The sequence below is a fragment of the Suncus etruscus genome, chromosome 5 (genome assembly GCF_024139225.1).
Source record: "Suncus etruscus isolate mSunEtr1 chromosome 5, mSunEtr1.pri.cur, whole genome shotgun sequence".
NCBI lineage: Eukaryota > Metazoa > Chordata > Mammalia > Eulipotyphla > Soricidae > Suncus > Suncus etruscus.
Genome location: NC_064852.1, coordinates 25,716,400 through 25,737,535, shown reverse-complemented (window position 1 = coordinate 25,737,535; position 21,136 = coordinate 25,716,400). Strand labels below are relative to the sequence as shown.

The 21,136-nt window shown below is 39.0% G+C and overlaps 1 protein-coding gene and 1 non-coding gene across 3 annotated transcripts in view; one reads left to right on the top strand and one right to left on the bottom strand.

Annotated features, from left to right (window-relative positions):
- TCF12 (transcription factor 12) overlaps window positions 1–21,136 on the bottom strand; it is a 332,249-nt gene that overhangs the window by 15,854 nt on the left and 295,259 nt on the right. Inside the window, exons 14-17 of one of the 2 annotated variants that reach the window (XM_049773639.1) lie at window positions 17,094–17,167; window positions 16,049–16,120; window positions 15,120–15,326; window positions 292–406 (exon numbers count right to left, since the gene is read on the bottom strand). In XM_049773639.1, the coding sequence (XP_049629596.1) occupies window positions 292–406; window positions 15,120–15,326; window positions 16,049–16,120; window positions 17,094–17,167 (468 nt within the window). The remainder of the gene's footprint in view (window positions 1–291; window positions 407–15,119; window positions 15,327–16,048; window positions 16,121–17,093; window positions 17,168–21,136) is intronic. The other variant, XM_049773640.1, reaches the window with a different exon arrangement.
- LOC126010680 (U6 spliceosomal RNA) lies at window positions 18,566–18,672 on the top strand. The gene has a single exon (XR_007496696.1). It is a non-coding gene; the product is annotated as a U6 spliceosomal RNA (small nuclear RNA).

Genomic DNA, 21,136 nt, shown 5'->3' with positions numbered 1-21,136 from the left:
TCTAAATATCGACCCTCTACATCAATTCAAAATCAATACTGTCTGCCATTCCCCTACTTAGGATAACTTAACTTGTAGATGGAAAATTGCCTTTAGAAAAGTATACAGAGTTCTAAAGGGTATCTCTGTCTGCAGTACTCTCAGAAAACAGGGGCCAGAGAGACAATTGCCTTACATGGAGACAGACTAGGTTCAATCACCAACAATTGCTAGATGATTCTCTTGAGCAAATGCTAAGTAAATGCCAAATCCCACTCCCAGTCAACTTCTCCCACCTAACAATAAAGTTACCTCTATAATTTTCTTGTGTTTTCTGGCTCAAGTCTGTGCTTGAAGCAGTGACTGTACTAGATAGGACTGAATGATTGCCATTGAGACTGACTGAGTCTTCTCGATGAGTTCCAACCTAAAGTAAAAACAAAACAAGACAGCTCAGGATAGTTCAGGCCAAATTATTCCAAAGTTCTTTTTATTTAGTTTAAAAGAATAAATAAAGTTACATAAAGTTGACATTACTTTCCTAGTTTGGAAATTATATAAGACAAAATTGCTGCTTTTAAAATAAAAAACCCTTCAAATTAAAAAAAATTGTACACACAAAATATCTGTCAGAATCAAATCAAATAATAAAATAAATCAAAAGCATTACATATTACAGAGTCTATAAATCAATTTAAGAACATCCAGAGGCCAGAGAGATAGTCAGAAGTTAAGAGGTGCTTGTTTTATACAATGCTGACCCTGATTCAATTGTTAATACTGAATATGGTCCTAAATATTACCAGGACTGTTTCCTAATTGTCCTGAAGAACAAAATCAAACCCCAAGCAAAACCCTCCCAAAATAGACTTTTATTCTATATACTATCTAAATATATTTAAATTTTCATAAATTTATACTTTATAATTTGGCATATTAAGTAACTTGTTATTTCTTCTAATGGCCAACCTTCAAAAATTTGAAGAATAGCAAAATCAGTATGAAATTAAAATTAAAGAAAGCAAGGAAAGTTCTAACATTTGAAACTTACAACATATTGTTAAAAAAACACTGGGTCAGGTTTAGAGCAATAATTCAAGCCACTCACCCTAAGTTCAACCTGGGTCGATCTCTAACATGCCATATGGTACCCCAAGCACTTATAGAAGTGATCCCTGAGTACAGAGTGAGGAATGAGCCCTGAACACTCCTGGGTGTGTGGTCCAAAGATCAAAAAACAAAGGAGTTTAGAAAATAGGCTAGAGAATAGTACAGCAGGTAGTGTGCATGCTTTGCACATGGCCGACCAGGGTTTGATCTCTTAGCGTCCGTCCCTCAGTGTAGAGCCAGCATCACTGGGCGTGGCCCACAAAACAAATAAAACACCTCATTGTGCCAAAAAGTAAATCAAAGAATAAACAAAAAGATTCCTTAAAATGAATGAGAACGAAAACAAACTATCAAAACCCTATAGACATAGCAAAAGCAGTAAAAAGAGGGAAGTTCATGATAATATAGGAATCAGGAAAATCAGGAAACAAGAAAATCTCAAATTAATAATCTAACCCCAGAGCTTGAAAAAAGAACAACAAATAAATGCCAAAGCAAATAGAAGGAAATACTAAAATTCAGAGTAGAAAGCAATGATATAGAAATAAATACATTATGTAGGGTAAACTAAATCAGGATCTAGCTTTTCAAAACAAAAATATCAAGATTGACACACACTTTCCTGGTTTCACAAGGAAAAAAAAAGAAAGGACCGGAGAGAGTACTTATTGTTAAGGAGGTGCTTGCTTTGCAGATGGCTGATCCTAGACTCCCTGGTACCACATATGATCCCCTGAGCACTGTTAAGTGTGAGCCCTGTGCACAGAAGTGAGAACCAGAAGTGGCCCTAACCACTGTCAGGTAAAGTCCAGTCTCCTTCCCGCCATAATATGGGGAGAAGACATGAATGGAAACCTCCTTAAAGAAGGACTGGAGCAATAGCAGAGAGGGGAGGGTGTTTGCCTTGCACGCGGCCAACCCAGGTTCGATCCCCAGCATCCCATATGACTCCCAGAGTACTGCCAGGAATGGCCTCTGAGCATAGAGCCAAGAGTAACCCTGAGTGCAACCCAGGTTCGATCCCCAGCATCCCATATGACTCCCAGAGTACTGCCAGGAATGGCCTCTGAGCATAAAGCCAAGAGTAACCCTGAGTGCTGCCGGGTATGGTCCCCCCACCCCCCCCCAAAAAAAAAAGACACAGAGAAAGGCATATGAAAGTTTTTCTTTTTTTTTTTTTTGGTTTTTGGGCCACACCCGGTGACGCTCAGGGGTTACTCCTGGCTATGCGCTCAGAAGTCGCTCCTGGCTTGGGGGACCATATGGGACGCCGGGGGATCGAACCGCGGTCCGTCTCCTAGGCTAGCGCAGGTAAGGCTTACCTTACCTCCAGCGCCACCGCCCGACCCCATATGAAAGTTTTTCATCATCACTCATTATTAGGGTAATCAATAAGATACTATACAGCAGTGCAGTGTGAAGAGCACATGTCAAAAAGAATAAGCAGGGGCCGGGCGGTGGCACTGGAGGTAAGGTGTCTGCCTTGCCTTCGCTAGCCTAGGACGGACCGCGGTTCGATCCCCCGGCGTCCCATATGGTCCCCCAAGAAGCCAGGAGCAACTTCTGAGCGCATAGCCAGGAGTAACCCCTGAGCGTCACAGGGTGTGGCCCAAAAAAAAAAAAAAAGAATAAGCAATGTTGGTGGGTGTGTGTTGAATCATCATTCAAAGGAATTCAAAGGAATCCTCATTCACTGTTAGTGGGAATGTTAGAGGGAAATAGTGTGAACTTTCTTAAAAAAGTAGGAATAGGCCCAATGACTTTACTTCCTGGCATCTACCCCAAGAACACCAAAAAAAAATCAACTTGAAAAGATACAAATACATATATACTCATTGCAGTGCTAGGTACAAGGACCAGGTTATAGAAATAACCCCAAGGCCCAATTACAGATGAATGAATAAAGAAGTTACACAGGGGTCAAAGATAATGCAGGGATTAAGGTACTTGTGCATTTGGCAAACCCGGGTTTAAATTCTCTAGGACCAGGTAAGATTCCTCAAGCACTGTCAGGAGTGATCGATCCCTGAGCACAAAGCCACGTACTGAGTACTGCCACGTATGGCTAAACCTCTCCTGCTAAAGAAATGATATGTATAGAATGGAATTCTATGCAGCTACAGAAAAGATATCTTGCAGTTTGTGGCAACTTCAATGGGAATGAAGTTATTAAATTAAGTGCAAAAAGGTCATAGGATAGGCAAATACCAAAATATCTCACTTATCTGTGGCACAGAAACAATAAAAGGGAATAAATAATACACTAAACAATAAAAAACTGCTAACGTTTGATTACAAAACAGGTCTTCAAGCAGTGTGTATGCACACACATGTGCATCTGTATGTAGAGGAAGACTAAATATGATACTAAAACAGTGGCAGAGGGTCTTTAGGTTTGGTGGTAGTGAAGCGCAGTAACTTTATACATCAAAATCGTAAGAGTTAGGGTATAAAGAGACAGTTCAGTAGTAGGACATTTGCTTTGCATGCAGCTGAATCAAATTCAATTTTTGGCATCCCATATGGTCCCCCGAGTTTTGCCAAGAGTAGTTCCTAAATGCAGAGCTAGCAGTAACCTCTGAGCATCACCAGGTGTGAACCCCAAACAACTATCTCTCTAGCCCCTTATTATCTCAAGTTTTTTTTTTTTTGGCGGGGCCACACCTGGTGGTGCTCAGGGATTACTTCAGACTCTGCATTCAGGAAGTATTCCTGGAGGTTCTCGGGGATGCCAGGGGATGCCAGTAATTGAACCTGGGTCAGCCACATGCAAGGCAAATGCACTACCCATTGTGCTATCGCTTGGCTCCTATATTCTCAAGTTTTAATCATACATCTTAAGTCACCTGAAAGTAAGGTCAAAAAGTAAAGTGAAAGGGAAAGCAAGACATGTACATAGTACTAGGCATTTTAGAAGAAATGGTTACAAATACATTTTTTTTTTTTTTTTTTGGTTTTTGGGCCACACCCAGCGGTGCTCAGAGGTTACTCCTGGCTGTCTGTTCAGAAATAGCTCCTGGCAGGCACAGGGGACCATATGGGACACCGGGATTCGAACCAACCACCTTTGGCCCTGGATCGGCTGCTTGCAAGGCAAACACCGCTGTGCTATCTCTCCGGGCCCAAATAAAATTTTTTTTATTAGAACAGTATCAGAGATCTTGACAACTAGATTAAGTCTTTGATAACATGTGTGTACTGACTGGAGCAATACATGATAAGCACCTCTCCTTCCCCACAACAAATCCTGCATTCCCAGTGAACTACCATATTCTTACTCCTCTTCAGTAATCTAAAGTTTTAACCTTTGCTTAAAATGAGTTGCATTTGGGGCCAAAGCAATAAATGGTATATTCAGAAGGATGCTTGCCTTGCAGCCAGAAGAGCTGGGTGTGATCCCCAGCATGAGCCCATAGCACCTCCAGGAGTAACTCCTAAATGCAGAGCCAGGAGTAACCCTCCTGAGCATTGCTGATGTTCAATAAACAAATAACAACAAACAATTAGTTGCATACAATATCCAGAAGATCAAGCACTAATTATACAAATTTTTAAAACTATGAGTTCACCAGACATTAAGAAGTCACAGCTTAAAAAATATTTTTTTCTGGGGGAATAAGGTTTGGGCCTTACCTGGTTGGTAACTCCAAGCTTATTCCTGGTTCTGTGCTCAGGAATAACCCCTGGTATTGGTTTGTGACTATGAATGGTGCTGAGGATCAAATTAGGGTTAGCCACATCAAGGCAAGTGCCTACCTTTTTTTAGTAATATATCTCCAGTCCCAGAACAGACATAATCTCAAAGTAGGGAAGGGAACAAAGAACATTAGCAGACTTTTATTCCTTTTTCACCTTTGAAACATTCCCTATGCCACTCCACTTCTACTCATAAAAATTTTGGGAAGAAAAATATAAAATGCTAAACTTAATAATCATATAATAAATGGGATAAGTGAAGATGTAAAATAGTAAGGTGCTTGTCTTGAATTGCAGCTGATTAGGTTTGAACCCTGGCACTGCATTCCCAGGAGTGATTCCTGAGTTTGGAACCAGGAATAAGGCTCAGCTTGGCAAGGTATGGTCCCCCAAACAAAACAAAAACAACATTGTTAATAATGTCTGTGCTTTTTGTGTACAAAGTCTTATACAAGAGAAAGAAATTCTAAAGTTTCATGACAGCTCCTAGGACACCCTGATCATGTTTTCTGCCAACACACAGCGCATTTTCTTGCTAGCTATGAACAACTTTAATGAAGGAAAATATCAGTTCAAAAAATTCCATTTTATAAAAATAGATATGATAAAAATATTGAGCTGAAAATCCTTGAATCTAGGATAGTCTAAAAACAAAACACCACTTAAAAAATCCTGACTGAAAAAAAAATTCTGACTGGCCAAAGATATTGTACAGTAAAAGAAAAGCCAGGAGTTCTAAATACTTAAAATTTTTTTAGACTTAATTCTTAGTTTTTGGCAATACTTGCTAATTCTGCTCTCAGTAGTTCATGAGCTACTATGCCAATTATTTTAAAATAAGGTTGAATGGGAGCCGGAGAGAGAGAGCATAGCAATAGGGCGTTTGCCTTGCATGCGGTCGACCTAGGACGGACCTGGGTTCGATTCCTGGCATTCCATATGGTCCCCAGCCTGCCAGGAGTAATGCCCCCTTAAAAAAAAGTTGAATATCTATGTCTACTATATATATTATACATGTGAAACTCATTTTAAGATCATATAAAACTTAAAGATAACTTAAAAAAAGACTATATGAAACGTTTTCTTTTGTTTGTTTTTGGGCCACACCTGCTGATGCTCAGGGGTTACTCCCTGCTGTGTGCTCAGAAATCGCTCCTGGCAGGCTTGGGGGACCATAGGGATGCTGGGAATTGAGTCCTGGGCCGGCTGAGTGCAAGGCAAACTCCCTACCACTGTGCTATCTTTCTGGCCCATAAAACTACTTTGTAACTGTCACAAAGTGAATCCTAATTTTTTTTTTTTTTTGTCACATCCAGTGGTGCTTGGGGTTACTCCTGGCTCTGCACTCAGAAATCACTCCTGGCTGTCTCAGGAGGCCATATTGGATGTGAGGGTGAGGGCTGTGAGTCAGCTGTGTACAGGACAAATGTTACCTGCTGTGCTATCACTCCACCCCCACCGAGTCCTAACTTATGGCTCTGGGGTCATGATCATTACTGGCAGTACTCAGGTATCATATGCTATTAAGCCCTGTATTATCTCTGTTCTCAAGAATAGTTTTTTCTTTATTGAATACTTCAAAGAAGCATTTTTCTCACACCAATCCCATAACTGGTTTCAAAAAGAAAAAAATTAATCCTGAAAACAAATGGTACAGACAAACTAAGACCTTAGAATCCAGAATTTTTCCTGTTAGTGAAATTAGAAGGAACTTTTTCATTGTAACTTGATTCCTCTTGCAAATAAACCTCATATTTTCTGGAGAATTTGACTTTCAGTTCTTACAATTAACCCTTACTTAACTTCCATATCCCCCCTTAAATTCAACCTACCCATTCAAAGGCTCTGTTCACACACACAACAGGTGTATAAACAACTCTGTCAGACTTCAGAGCCAGTGGGGCCTGTCAAATAGAACCCAGTTTAATTGTTCACCTTGTTAGCATACAGCTGACAGGCTGCTTCTCCAGGGGAGAGTACAAGGGAAGGCAAACCCCTGGATCTGCAATGCTCTACATTTCAATGACTGTGGAGAGCTTGACCTCAGAATAAAAGCACCCCTCCCCTTCATGACATCATCTTGCATTCATAATCTGTGTATAGCCTTACTTTTGTGGGAACACTCAACAAGGGAGTTGTTTTCTTTCAATTTGGCCAATGGCTTTAGCATCCACCCACAACAGAAAGATGTTAAATCTAATTAGCTGATGAATAAGATCTTATGGATTAAGTAACAGATGACTATAAAGTACTTTGTATGATTTCCCCTCTGATTAAAATTCTACATCAATAATTTGTTCATGGATACTTTAATTTTAAATTAGTAATCTACAAAAATTGGGTAAGAATCTAAACACTCTATGTACTTTATATTTATTTTGCCTGAAGAAGGGTGTTATGCTAGACATTAGGTATACTGTCACTTGTTATGAGTCCTTTTTAATGACATTTACACCAATACATAGCTTTCATAGCTTTCAAATTAAAAAAAAAATTTTTTTTTTTTTTTGGTTTTTGGGCCACACCCAGCTTTGCTCAGGGGTTACTCCTGGCTGTCTGCTCAGAAATAGCTCCTGGCAGGCACGGGGGACCATATGGGACACCGGGATTCGAACCAACCACCTTAGGTCCTGGATCGGCTGCTTGAAAGGCAAACACCACTGTGCTATCTCTCCGGGCCCTAAAAAAATGTTTGAACATCTCTGAACATAAAAACGTTACTGAACATTTAAAGCATAATTCACTTTTAATTTTTAGTTTTAATAAAAGTTAAACTTTTTTTTTTTTTTTTTTGGTTTTTGGGCCACACCCTGTGACGCTCAGGGGCTAGTCCTGGCTATGTGCTGAGAAATTGCTTCTGGCTTGGAGGACCATATGGGACGCTGGGGAATCGAACCGCAGTCCATCCTAGGTCAGGCATGAACAAGGCAAAAGCCTTACTGCTGCGCCACTGCTCCAGCCCCAAAAGTTAAACATTTTAATTAATGAAAACAAAAAACCTACCCATTCAATTACAAAAAGCAAAACATTCAGCTGAAAGCTATGCAAATAGTATACTTACACTAATAAAATATATTAGTTATCAAAACTATTCTTTCAAAGTGAAGAACTAAATTGAGATTAAAATCTATTAACTAGGGGCCGGAGAGATAGCATGGAGGTAAGGCGTTTGCCTTTCATGCAGGAGGTCATCGGTTCGAATCCCAGCGCCCCATATGGTCCCCTGTGCCTGCCAGGAGCAATTTCTGAGCCTGGAGCCAGGAATAACCCCTGAGCACTGCCAGGTGTGACCCAAAAACCAAAAAAAAAAAAAAAATCTATTAACTATTTGCTAGTAATAATTTACTCACTCCTGGAGGGTTTGGGGGTGGGCATATAAGGTGCTGGGGACTAAGTCAGCTACTAGCAGGTAAGTGCCTGATCAGCTTTCTTTAATATTTTTTCAGAAATGCAGGAATTAAATTTTCTCAGAACTCATACAAAAGGGGCCAGAGAGATAGCATGGAAGCAGGGCACCTGCCTAGCATGCAGAAGGATGGTAGTTCGAATCTCAGCATCCCATATGTTCCCCCGAGCCTGCCAGGAGCGATTTCTGAGTGTAGAGCCATGATTAACCCCTGAGCACTACCGGGTGTGACCCCAAAACCAAATAAATAAATAAATAAATAAATAAAAAGAACTTGTACAAAAGAAAGCGAAGGAATTCATGAACAAGATTACACCAAAAATCTTCAAAATATTTGCATCATTTTCCATTAATATAAAAAATTTCTAATCTCAGTTTGCTTTCAAGCTGAAATTTGTCTTGAATACATAAAATAACTGAGTGCATTGTGTTACAGATAAGTGTTGTCATTAAGTAAACTCAGTGGACCCCGTTATTATTGAATATTACATCCAGAAAGAGACACAAAATAGAATAACTTTATATGCCTGAAAACTCTTTGCAATGCCCAATAAAATTAAACATAATCCTTTTCAGTTGCTCACTTAATATCAGTATTTTCTTTTTACCAATTTACTCCAAGAGCTATTCTTACACTAAATTACACTAAATTAATTGGAAGTTATTTTTGAGGGATGGGCAGTGGCACTACAACCAGCAGGTACGAGGTACCAGGATGGAACCTGGTGTAAGGCAAGCTACTGTACTCTCTCTGGACTCTGATTTTGAAATTTAAATGATATATCATCTATTCTAGTAAGAGTATTTGGTAAATGCTAAATCTAATATTTATATAAAGCAAATAGGGAGAAATCATAACATATTAAACAGAAGCAGGGAGGTAATACTATGGTGAACAGGCTTGTCTCTGGTTCAATTCCCAGCTCTGAACTATGGTCCCTTAAACACCTCCAGGAGCAATGCCATCTAGCACAGATCTGGGAGTCCATGGAGTAAGCCCCTGGCCTTGCTAGCTGAACACTGGTCTTATTGGCCTGTCTAGCAGGAGTATCCCTGGGCACTGTTAAAAGGTCTAAAATTAAAACAAACATATGTATAAAGCATATGAACATAAACAGAAGTTTAAAGCATATGAACATAAACACACACACACACACACACACACACAAACCCTGGAATAGAAGAAATTAAGTAAAAAAAAAAAGGCAAATATTAACTGCTCAAAAAATAGAAGCAAATGTTAAATCTAGACCAGGCTGGTCATACTAATTTTTTTGATGCTTGACCTATATTTTTAAAATATTACTTTAATTAAAAAATAAAAATTCAGTCTTTTGATATTAAATTTTATTCATATATATTTTTGGCAGATGGTAAACATAAAACATTTTTTCTAGCATAAAAAAAAAAGAATCTAAACACCAGACAATTTCCTCGTCTATCAGACATGATAATCTATTTTCAGCTGTGAATACCTTAGTGGCAGGAGTGAATTTCTTGATCAAGGACATTATTTTGGTTCTCTTGCCCATATAGAACATTTAATTTTGATAGTACGCTAAGTTGGACATTACTCTTCAATATCACTGTTATCCTGATTATCTCCTAATGTCAATGTTCTAGAACATTCTGGAATAGTCTTCAACTATTCCAACTATTTAAAAAAAAAACCTCCCAAACGACTAAAACAATAATTAATTTCCTTTTCAGTTTTTGGGCTCCACAGCACTCAGGGTTCTATACCCAGGAATTAACCTGAAAGTGCTGTGGGGTTATATAGGATGTTGGGGATTGAACCAGGTCTGGCCTAATGCAAGGCAAACACTCCTTCCTCCTTATCACTGCACACCCCACAATTAAAACAAAATTAACAAAATGTCATAGTAGGCACTGAGAGCTAATTTATTTTCTAGGTTATTTCTTTATTTTCATTTTTTTGGGAAACCACACTTAACTATGCTTAGGGCTTATTCATGGTGTTGGGATCATAAATGAGTGCTGGGATTGAGTTGGGGTTAACTGTGAGCTAGGAAAGTGCCTTAACTTTTATACTATCCCTATCCCTCCAGCTCTAATTTGTTTTCTACATGAAGAACTATAAAAATGTGACCTGGAAATCAAATCTGGCCTTCCATAATAATTTTTTTTTGGTTTTTGGGCCACACCCGGCAATGCTCAGGGGTTACTCCTGGCTGTCTGCTCAGAAATGGCTCCTGGCAGGCACGGGGGACCATATGGGACACCGGGATTCGAACCAACCACCTTTGGTCCTGGATCGGCTGCTTGCAAGGCAAACGCCGCTGTGCTATCTCTCCGGGCCCCCATAATAATTTCTTTCCATAATGTCTCTGGATTATGTTATAGTACATCAGAATTAAAAAGCTGTGACAAAAACCATACAGCCTGCAAAGTTGAAAATATTTACTAACTGACCCTTTATTGAAAAAGCTGGCAATTCATTTAAATTGCTATGGAAAAAAACCAGTATCATATTTAATGCTGGCAATTAAGATGTTTGGCCTACAATAATGTCTGTTAGTACAAAATTACATTACAGCATTCCCTGAATATAACGTAATGGCACCTAAACTTATTAGCTTTTTCCTGGAAAAAAATGGAATAATTTAAATTTAAGTATTTTTAAAATGCTGACTTCACAAATTCTACATGGTGATGTAGAATGAATAATTCACTGTTATTTTGAAGGAGGGTGGCTGGGAACACCTGGCAGTGCTCAGCGATTACTCCTGGCTCTGCACTCAGGAATCATTCTTGGCAGTGCTAGGGAACCATTTTGGAATGCTGGGGATTAATTGAACCTGGGTTGGCGGTCTTCGAGACAAGCACCTTACCCACTGTACTATCTTCTTCTTCTTCTTCTTCTTTTTTTTTTTTTTGGTCACACCCAGCATCACTCAGGGGTCATTCCTGGTTCTATGCTCAGAAATTGCGCCTGGCAGGCTCGGGGAACTATATGGGATTCTGGGATTCGAAACACCGTCCTTTTGCATGCAAGACAAACGCCTTACCTCCATGCTATCTTACGACCCCCTTTTCCTCCACTGTTATTTCTATACTTAATTTTAGGTGTCTAAACTCTTATGTATGAGACTAAAGAAATATTAATCAATATTAAACACAGAAGAAACAATACAGTGCCAGAAATTTAAACAAGATTAAAAAATTAGTGTGATTTTATATTTCCAGAAAGTAAACAGTCTAAGGGCCAGAGCAATAATATAGTGAGTAAAAGACTTAGCTTGCATGTGGCTGACCTGTGCTCAACCCCTGACACACCTATATGTTCACCTGATCATTCCAGGAGTAATCCCTGAGCACAGAGCCAGGAGTAAGCCTAAGCACCACTAGGTATGACCCCAAAACAAAAACCAGAAAATAAAACTGTGTTATTCTCCAGTCATGATTATTTTCCCCACTATACTATTTGGTAGGTCCTATTACTGGTTTGGTAATTCTCAAAATAGTTACCCACATAAATTAATAGTAACGATGCTACATTGCTAGAACCAAAATAACCTACCAACCAGGACCATTCTACATTTGGATGGGCTTGGGGAAAAACAGTTTGTGGAGCTGAGAGGGATAATTAAACCAGGAAATAAGCTCTTGAAGATGGCTGGCAATATCTGTACTATCAAATGCTCACCAAATCACAAATCATCCAAGATAGAAAGACTTGCATCCATATCAGGTGGGAGTGATCACGGAAGAGAGGAACTCCTGGCAGTACTAAGAGTCCCCAGGAAAAGTGTCTTCCTATTAGTAGGCTTAAAAGTTAGCTGGGAATCCTTGATGACTGAACATTTTTAGGGGCATATATGGCAGTGTTCTGGGGACCATGTAGTGCCAGGGGTTGGGACTGAACCTAGGGTCTTGCACATGAAATGTATGTGCTCTAACACTTAAGTTACATCCCTGGACTCTGGCCTTTATTTTGTTCATCTTTTGCTCTTTTTTTGTTGAAACAGAACTCATAGCCAGAGTTCATTTTAGAAGATGGGAGATGAACATTGGCTTACCTTACAATGAAAGACTATGAATTATTATCTGTATTTTGGGGATAAAACTGGCAGAAATATTGGCAAGATCTTTTTTGGGTTGTTTTATTTTTAGGGCCACATGGTGGTGCTGAAGAGTTACTCTGGCTCTATGCTCAGGGATCACTCCTTGTGAGCTTGGGGGACCATATGGGATGCTGGGAATTGAACCTGGGTCAGTGGCTTGCAAGGCAAAAGCCCGACATGCCCTATTGTTCTAGCCCTGGCAAGATCTCCTATTTCTGTTAAAGACAGTATTGGATGTGATGAGAGCAGAAGATGGCGTTAGATTTTCCACCAGTTCTATCTTCTAATGAGGGTTATTAAGTACATATACTGGAATAGGAGTAGTAATTAACAGAAAGGAATTTAAAAATAGGCCATGGGGCCGGAACTGTGGCACTCCAGGTAAGTTATCTGTTTTGCAAGTGCTAGCCTAGGAAGGATCATGATTCAATTCCCCCGCATCCCATATGGTTCCCCAAGCCAGGAGTGATTTCTGAGCGCATAGCCAGGAGTAACCCCTGAGCATCATGGGTGTGGCCCCAAAAAACAAAAAACAAACAAAAAAGGCCAGAGAGAGAGAGAGTACAGGGGTTTAAGGTGCTTGCTTTGCAAGGTAACGGACCATGGCTGAATCTGAAATCAAATGGTCACTTTAACAATGCCCAGAGTGAGCACACAGCCAGGAGTAGTTCCACTGCATTTCTGGATGTGGTCCTGAAAATGCCGCCCCCCCCCCAAAGTGATTGAATTGAGGAAAAAGAACCACAAATGTTGTGTTTGAAACAAATATAGGAATAAAATCTACTGATTTGAGTATTTCTCTACACTTAACTTGAAATGTGTACTCTTGTGCTGGAGAAATAGCTTAGCAGTAGGGCATTTGCCTTGCACACAGCCAATTCAGAATGAACCTGGATTCGATTCCCGGCATCCCGTATGGTTCCTAAAGCCTGTCAGGCTTTCCATAAGTTATTTCAAGGCAAATACTATTCTACCAATTATAACAAACTTGGAAAAAACCACCAAAGTTAAAGCTAAAATGACCTTTATAGTGAATTTTGGCTTTCTGTACCTGATCACTGCAGGATTTCAAAGGCCAATTGTTGGTTAATGATCATGCTCAAGAGAGTAAAGAAAGTTTTGTTTTGGGGTCACACCACTGATGCTCAGGGGTTGCTCCAGGCAACTTGGTGGTGGGGAGAAGGCCAAACTTGGGCATCCTGCATGGAAAACAAAGACTCCAGCCCTAGACTCCTAGGATGTATTTTTCTAAGGGACGCATTTTATTTATTTATTTATTTATTTATTTATTTATTTATTTATTTATTTATTTATTTATTTATTTATTTATAGGAGTATGTTTCATGCTGAAGTTTGAAAAAATTTTAAAACAAAGTTTATTATTATTAATATTTTGTTTTTTGGGGCCTCACCAGTGGTGCTCAGAGGTTACTCCTGATTCTCAGATGTTACTCCTGGCAGGCTGGGCCAGGGATCAAATCCAGGTCGACTGTATGCGAGACAAATGCCCTAACTGCTGTGCTATCACTTCAGCCCCTGAAAGAATATTTGGGGGGAGGGGGCACACCGGCAACACTCAGGGGTTACTCCTGCTATATGCTCAGAAATTGCTCCTGGCTTAGGGGACCATATGGGACTCTGGGGGGTCAAACTGCAGTTTGTCCTAGACTAATGTGGGCATGGCAGATGCTTTACCACTTGCGCCACCAGTCCGGTCCCCTAAAAGGATATTCTTTTTTTATTTTATATAAATTATTTAAGCACCATGATTACAAACATGATTGTAGTTGGGTTTCAGTCATAAACAGAACACCTCCTTTCACCAGTGAAACATTCCCACCATCAATGCACCCCCGCCCTCCTTCGAGACAGGCATTTTACTAGTTATTTTTTTTCAAAGTTTAGTAAGCTGTTTTATATTTCTTTCTTAAAGGTTAAGTGTTAAAAAAAATACAGTAGTAATGGTATGTGAGTGGAAATTGCCATTGTTTGTGTAGGTCCAGCAAAATATGGGGAAAACAAACAAACAAAAAAAAGCCTTGGCCTAAATCAGTGCTTCTCAATTATTTTCTGTCATGTCCCCCTAGGAAGAAGAAAACGTTTTTCGTGCTCCTCTGCACGACTGAAATAGTATCTTTATTAAAAAAACTTTAACATGCAAAACAAAGACATATAAAATAGTTTGAGCTGATTTTTTAATCAGAGGTGATGTCTGGATTAATGGCTACAATGAGCATGTTTTGCAATGCATAGCTTTTCAAAGCAGGGTTTGAAGCAGGACACAGCAACTCTCAACTCCAAAGACATACAGAGACATAAACACGGGGCTTAGCTTGTTATGACAGTGTTTGCTGAGGTCAAACAAGCCCCCCTATATGGAGCCTCATGCCCTCCCTGGGGGGCACGCCCCACTATTTGAGAAGCACTGGCCTAAATACAAGGAGACCTCACCCCTGAAGTTTTCTGGCATAAGACCAACTCTGGGCTTCAGGCTTACCAGGCTGCCCAGCTCAACCCGAGTCATTCTCTGTGGTCCCGGTGAAACTTTTTCATACATTAGCTGTTGTTGGTGTCAGGTTCCCGTAGTTAAAGATTCTGGTTTCTGTGCATTTTCCCCTGAAAGGATATTCTTAAAGACTTTTCAACCTTCCTTTATTCAGATGAATAGTAAGGCAAGAGTGGGTACAGTGGGTAGGGCACTTGCCTTGCATGCAGCAGAAACATGGACTTGAACTCTATAACCCCAGAACCCTAAGCACTGCCAGGTGATCCCTGAGCGAGTAAGCCCTGAGCATTGCTGAGTGTGTCCCCACTCCTACCAAAGAAGATGAACAATATTTTACCATGGAAGCAGATCGACTGCTTGTAACGAGGCTTGATCCACTATAGTTTGAACTGAGGCTTCCAATTGGTGTATTATGGGATGGTCCCAATAAACTGTGTATATCACCATGACCAGTAGGCAAACTGGTAGAAGGTCCCACAGCATGATTCCGCAGTACATGAATAGCATCATCCAATCTGTCTAAACGATCTTCCATTCGAGACTGCTGCAGAAATTGAAAAATGACAGGGGTTACTGCTGGTATCTGTTAAAATTCTTTCCAACTGCTGTTTCCTATGTTTCCTATGTTGGGATATATGGAAGACAGCAAGTGAAATACATATCAAGTATCTTCCATATGAGCAACTACCTGCACTAAAAATCAGGTATGTAAAGCAACAAAGATACAAAAATAATCACTTTCATAATAATAATCAATCATGAGGTTATTTCTTTTCAGTTTCTAGAAAGATGAGGCTACTCCTCTGTATCTGATACTCAGTAACAGTTAATGAAAAAGGTAACCTGTACATTAACACTATTATATGATAAATTTAGGTAAGGGTTGTCAAATTCACCAAGTTTAAACTGCAATTATGTTTTTAGTGAATAAAGTATATCTATCTGAAAAGATGAAAAAAATCAAATATGCTTTCACAGAACTGTGGTGATGATTTTCTTGTTTGGATATATACATGCCCTATACACAAACATATTAGAATTTTCAAAATCAAAAGCACATGCCAGTAGAGCTTTTAAAAGACAGTTATTCTCAACAACAGAAGAACACAAAAGCCTTTACTTATATATTGCTATAAAAACTGAAATGGTCATTGTTCTGATTTTAAAAGACTTAAGTCTGTATAGGCTTAATGATTTTAAATGGGTAAAAGAAAGTATAATTGATTGAAACACACGAAAAAAGGCACCATCTAAAAGAAATAGTACCTCACAGACATCCTTTAAGAAGGACATTGCATCTTGCAAATGCTCGTGAAGTTGCTGCTCAACTCGATTTTTCTGGCAAAGTCAAGACAGAACAGGAGGCAAAGCACAGGTTAAGATTAACTTCAAAAGAGATGAAGAAATAGCTGATGCGCATGTCAGCAAAACATGTTAGTAAAGTTAATGCAGAGACCAGGGAGATCTATTTGTATCAAGGTATGAGAAGACTGGGATTTAACAACAGCACAGTTACAAGATTAGCATGAATAGCACATATTTGCTTATATTTATTTGCAAATCATGTGAGAAGAAAACTTTAACTTAAAATGTTCTGTTAGTCACAAAGGAAGAACTTTTATCTATTTGCAACCTGAAATTATTGAGTAATAGCATGACTCAGCATTCCATATAATCACCTTTATTTTGTTTTTATACTTTGTAATTCTGTGGCAAGCATAGCAAAGCAACAGTTGTTAGCACTATAATATAAAAAAGATTTTATTCTATTTCATTATTTGTTAAAATATTTTTTGTTTGTACAATTTGCACAGCACATTCTTTCTTATAAGAAAGCTGGAAAATAATACTTCATAACAAAGAACTGGTATATCAGAGCTTATATTTTAATGAAGATGTACTAAATTATATATTAGTATTAGTATATAAACAAAATACAATCGTTTGACTAGACTAAGAGTGTTGTTTTATCTGCTACTATTTAAAGTTTCCTTTTACATATGAACATAATGTAGAAGATTTGATTTGCTAAAGAAACAAAATCCCATAACACTATTTTGATATCAGTTGTCCTGAGACCAGAAGCCTGATGTGGTAAAGAACATATGGTTAAAGACACACCCAAAGTGTCTTATAAAATGTATCAGGCCACTTGTTGGCAAGAATTTCTATGCAAAGCTTTCCTGGTTTTTTCTCCACTGTTATGCCAAGATTTAGCAAAACAAACAAACAAACAAAACCCCTAATCCACAGTATGTTCTACTCCAAACTATCAGATAAAGTGATTTTTATATTTCAAAGTAGTTCTTACCAGGGAGTGGAGTGAGTTTTCATAGCTAGGGGATGAAGGAGCTTGCCCGCTAGGTCTGGGCCACTGACTTGTACCTATAAAACAAAATCCGAAAGTACCCACATACCTTAGTTAATTCAAAGATCTTGATAATGTTCTGAAGGGTAAACATGTTAAAAAATATATACAATTTACATGGAAAAGTTTCCCTTAGCCTTAATTTTACAGTGAAAAAAAATAAAATCTTTTTCTGGGGCCAAAGTGATAGCACAGTGGGAAGGGTATAAATATGCCTTGCAATGCAGCCTACTTGGATTTGATATCTAGCATCCTACATATACATGCTTGTATATTCCTACATGGTCCTCTAAGCCTGTCCGGAGAAATTTCTGAGCACAGAGCCTGGAGTAACTCGAGTGCACTGGGTGTGGCCCAGAAACCAAGACAAAAGTTTTTCTTTTTTAAGAAAGAGTTGGGAGGGACTAAAGTGATAGCATAGTGGTAGGGCCTTTGCCTTGTACACGGCTGTCCCGGGACAGACTGGGTTTGATCCCTGACATCCTATATGGTACCTTGAGCCTGCTAGGAGCAATTTCTAAGCACAGAGCCAGGAGTAACCCCTGAGCACTGCCAGATGTGACCCTCCCCCCCCCAAAAAAAAAACATGAAAAAGGATGAGCGTTGGTTTATTTTTTTTACTTATTTACTTTTTGTGCTTTGGGTTATAACCTACAATCTTCAGACCATACATGCTGGTAGGGATTGAACCCAGGTTAGTTTTATCTTGGGTTTATCCTCAAGTACTCCCAAAAGAAAAAGAAATTCATGTGGCTGGAAATGGCTCAAGTTGGGTAACACAAAAATGAGATGTTGAGTTTGATTGATATTCTGTACTACTTTGTAGTGCTTGTCTTGCCACCTCATACAATAAAAGTAAACTAAGCCTGTTCACTGTAAAAACAATGGGGAGGGGCACAGCAGGAAGGGTGTTTTTGCCTTGCATGCAGCCTTCCCAGGTTTGAACCCTGCATTCATATGGCCCTTAAGCACTGCCAAAAACAATTTCTGAATACAGAGCCAGGAATAATTCCTGGGTACCGATGGGTGTCGTCCAAAACCAGGAGGCAAACAATTGAAAACAAACAAACAAACAAACCAAAAAACCCAGAATAATGACTTTTATGTTTGTATGTTCTTTTTATTTTTTTAAATTTTTAAAAAATTTTTGGGTCACATCTGGTAGCGTTTAGGGGTTACTGCTGGCTCTATGCTCAGAAATCACTCCTGGCAGGCTCAGGGGACCATATAGGATGCCGGGATTTGAACCACCGACCTTCTGCATGAAAGGCAAACACTTTACCTCCATGCTATCTCTCCGGCCCCTATTCTTTTGACTTTTGTCCATGTTGACTGATCTTGGGAAAATGTTCCTGAAACATAAATTCTGTTCTCCATGCTTTTTAAAGTAATTTATTAAACTAGTTTTTCCCCTAGTGCTTGCTTCAGCAGCACATATACTAAAATTGGAACGATACAGAGAAGATTAGCATGGCCCCTGAGCAAGGATGATACGCAAAATAGTTTTTCCCCTAAACTTTTTATTTTAACACCATGATTTACTAAGTTGTTCATAATATAGTCTTTCCAGGGGCTGGCGAGATAGCATGGAGGTAAGGCATTTGCCTTCTATGCAGAAGGACGATGGTTCGAATCCCGGCATCCCATATGGTCCCCCGTGCCCTATATGGTCCCCCGTGCCCTCCAGGGGTGATTTCTGAGCGTAGAGCCAGGAGTTCCCTGAGTGCTTTTGGGTGTGACCTCCCCAAATATATAGTCTTTCCAGGCATTAAATGTTCAAATACCAATTCTACCACCATTGTGACCTTCCCTTCACCTATGCCCCCAATTTCCCACCTACCACCATAGCCTGCCTCTATGCAAGCATAAATTTACTTCATACTGTTTATTACAACAGAGAAGCAAACAGAATTATCAAACTTAGATCAACAAGGGTCATTTGAAATAATTGTTATATCTCTCCCTGGTGCTATTAAAGTCAGTGTCTAAGGATTTACTGGGCTGCAATTGCTGCTAGCTGAGTTTTCTGTGTTACTGTTTACTACTAGGGTCACTGAGATTGGTAGATTACTATGTAACATTCCTATCAGATTTCCTGTAATATTACTGAGCTGACACTATTATAAAATGCTGCAGTGTCCTGGGGACATGCGGTTTTATATAGTTTTAAAGATAATGAGTGTTATTGGGTCCAGAGAGATACCACAGTGAGTATGGTGCTTGCTTTGCAAGCAGCTGACATGACTTTAATCTAGGCATCCCATATGGTTCTCTGAGCTATGCTCAGAGAGATTCCTGAGTGCAGAGCCAGAGAGAGCATCATTGGGTGTGGTCCAAAGACAAAAAGGGAAGTAAAAAAAAAAAAAGATAATGCTGCTAAGATTACACTAATAGGGGACTGAGCGACAGCATAGCAGTTAGGAAGTTTGCCTTGTGTGCAGTTGACATGAACTTGATCCCTGGCATCCTATATGGTCCCATGAGCCTGTCAGGAGTAATTTCTGAATGCAAAATGAGGAGTAATGCCTGAGCAATGCTGGGTGTTCCCCCAAAGTAAGCACAAACAAGACTACACTAATTATCATCAGCTGAATATATACTGTATTTTTTCGTACCATAAGATGCAACCCCCTCCCAAAAATGTCTTTTGGAGTGAATGCTGTCTGAAGCTGAAGCCTGAGTGCAGGGGAGGAGAGCATATACTAACGACTTGACATCTGAGTGTTATGCCCCCTTTACTGTGCAGACATACCACATAGTACAAACAATCAAGTTAATACATTTTCACCATTACATATAGAGCTTTCATTTAAGACTATTTGATCACAGCTGCGACTTTTATATTTTTATATTAACAAAAGTATTTAAAAATGTTTTTTTTTCTGATGTAAAAAGTTAGGTAAATGTGTTTAACCAGCTGTGGACCAATGTATTTTAAATATACTTTGGCCTAGCAGGCTGGTTTTTCCTAGCTGCCATCTCATGATGACATCTCATGTTGCATTTATTAAATATTTTAGTACACCATTTGCTTTAGAATTATTTTTTCTTGTTTTCCTCATCTAAAAACTATGTGTGTCTTATGGTCAGGTGCATCTTATAGAGTAAAAAATATGGTAATTTATTTGACTGCCAACCATTAACATCACTGCTGGACATTGTAGTTATTTTCACCTGGTTATTTAATAGTAAACAAATATTGCCATATTATGAATATTAAATATTAAGTTGGATGTAAGTTTATATATATAAACTTACATATATTAAGATAACCTCATTAGATTTCTAGACTAATCACATTCACATGCCTGTAAGAATGCAAAATATGGGCCCGGAGAGATAGCACAGCGGTATTCGCCTTGCAAGCAGCTGATCCAGGACCTAAGGTGGTTGGTTCGAATCCCGGTGTCCCATATGGTCCCCCGTGCCTGCCAGGAGCTATTTCTGAGCAGACAGCCAGGAGTAACCCCTGAGCAAAGCTGGGTGTGGCCCAAAAACCAAAAAAAGGGAAAAAAAAAAGAAAAAAAAAGAATGCAAAATATTACGAAATAAAATATTTTTTAAATGTTATGAATTTATAAGCTAACAACTTTACTTGTAAACAAATTGCAAATTATTTTGAGGATATCAAAAACTTTTTGGTTGACAGACAAATGTAATAATTTAGCCAAATTATACAAAGTTTAAAACTGCCCACTGAAAAGGAGGCTGTAAACTAATTTATAAGTAAATAGAATTTAGTAGTAAATGCATGAAGAATTAATCTGAAAACACCAACAAATATTACAACCTATTTCAGTGTGCTATTGTAAGTACTGATATAGAATTAAGCACTTTTATGTAGATAAAAAGTCAAGGTAAATCCAAATTTATTTGGAAGGAGACTCTAAATTATTTAAAAAACCCCACCTCTCTCAATATTCATATTTTATTTTTTGGTTTTTGGGTCACACCTGGCAGAGCTCAGGGGTTTTTCCTGGCTCCAA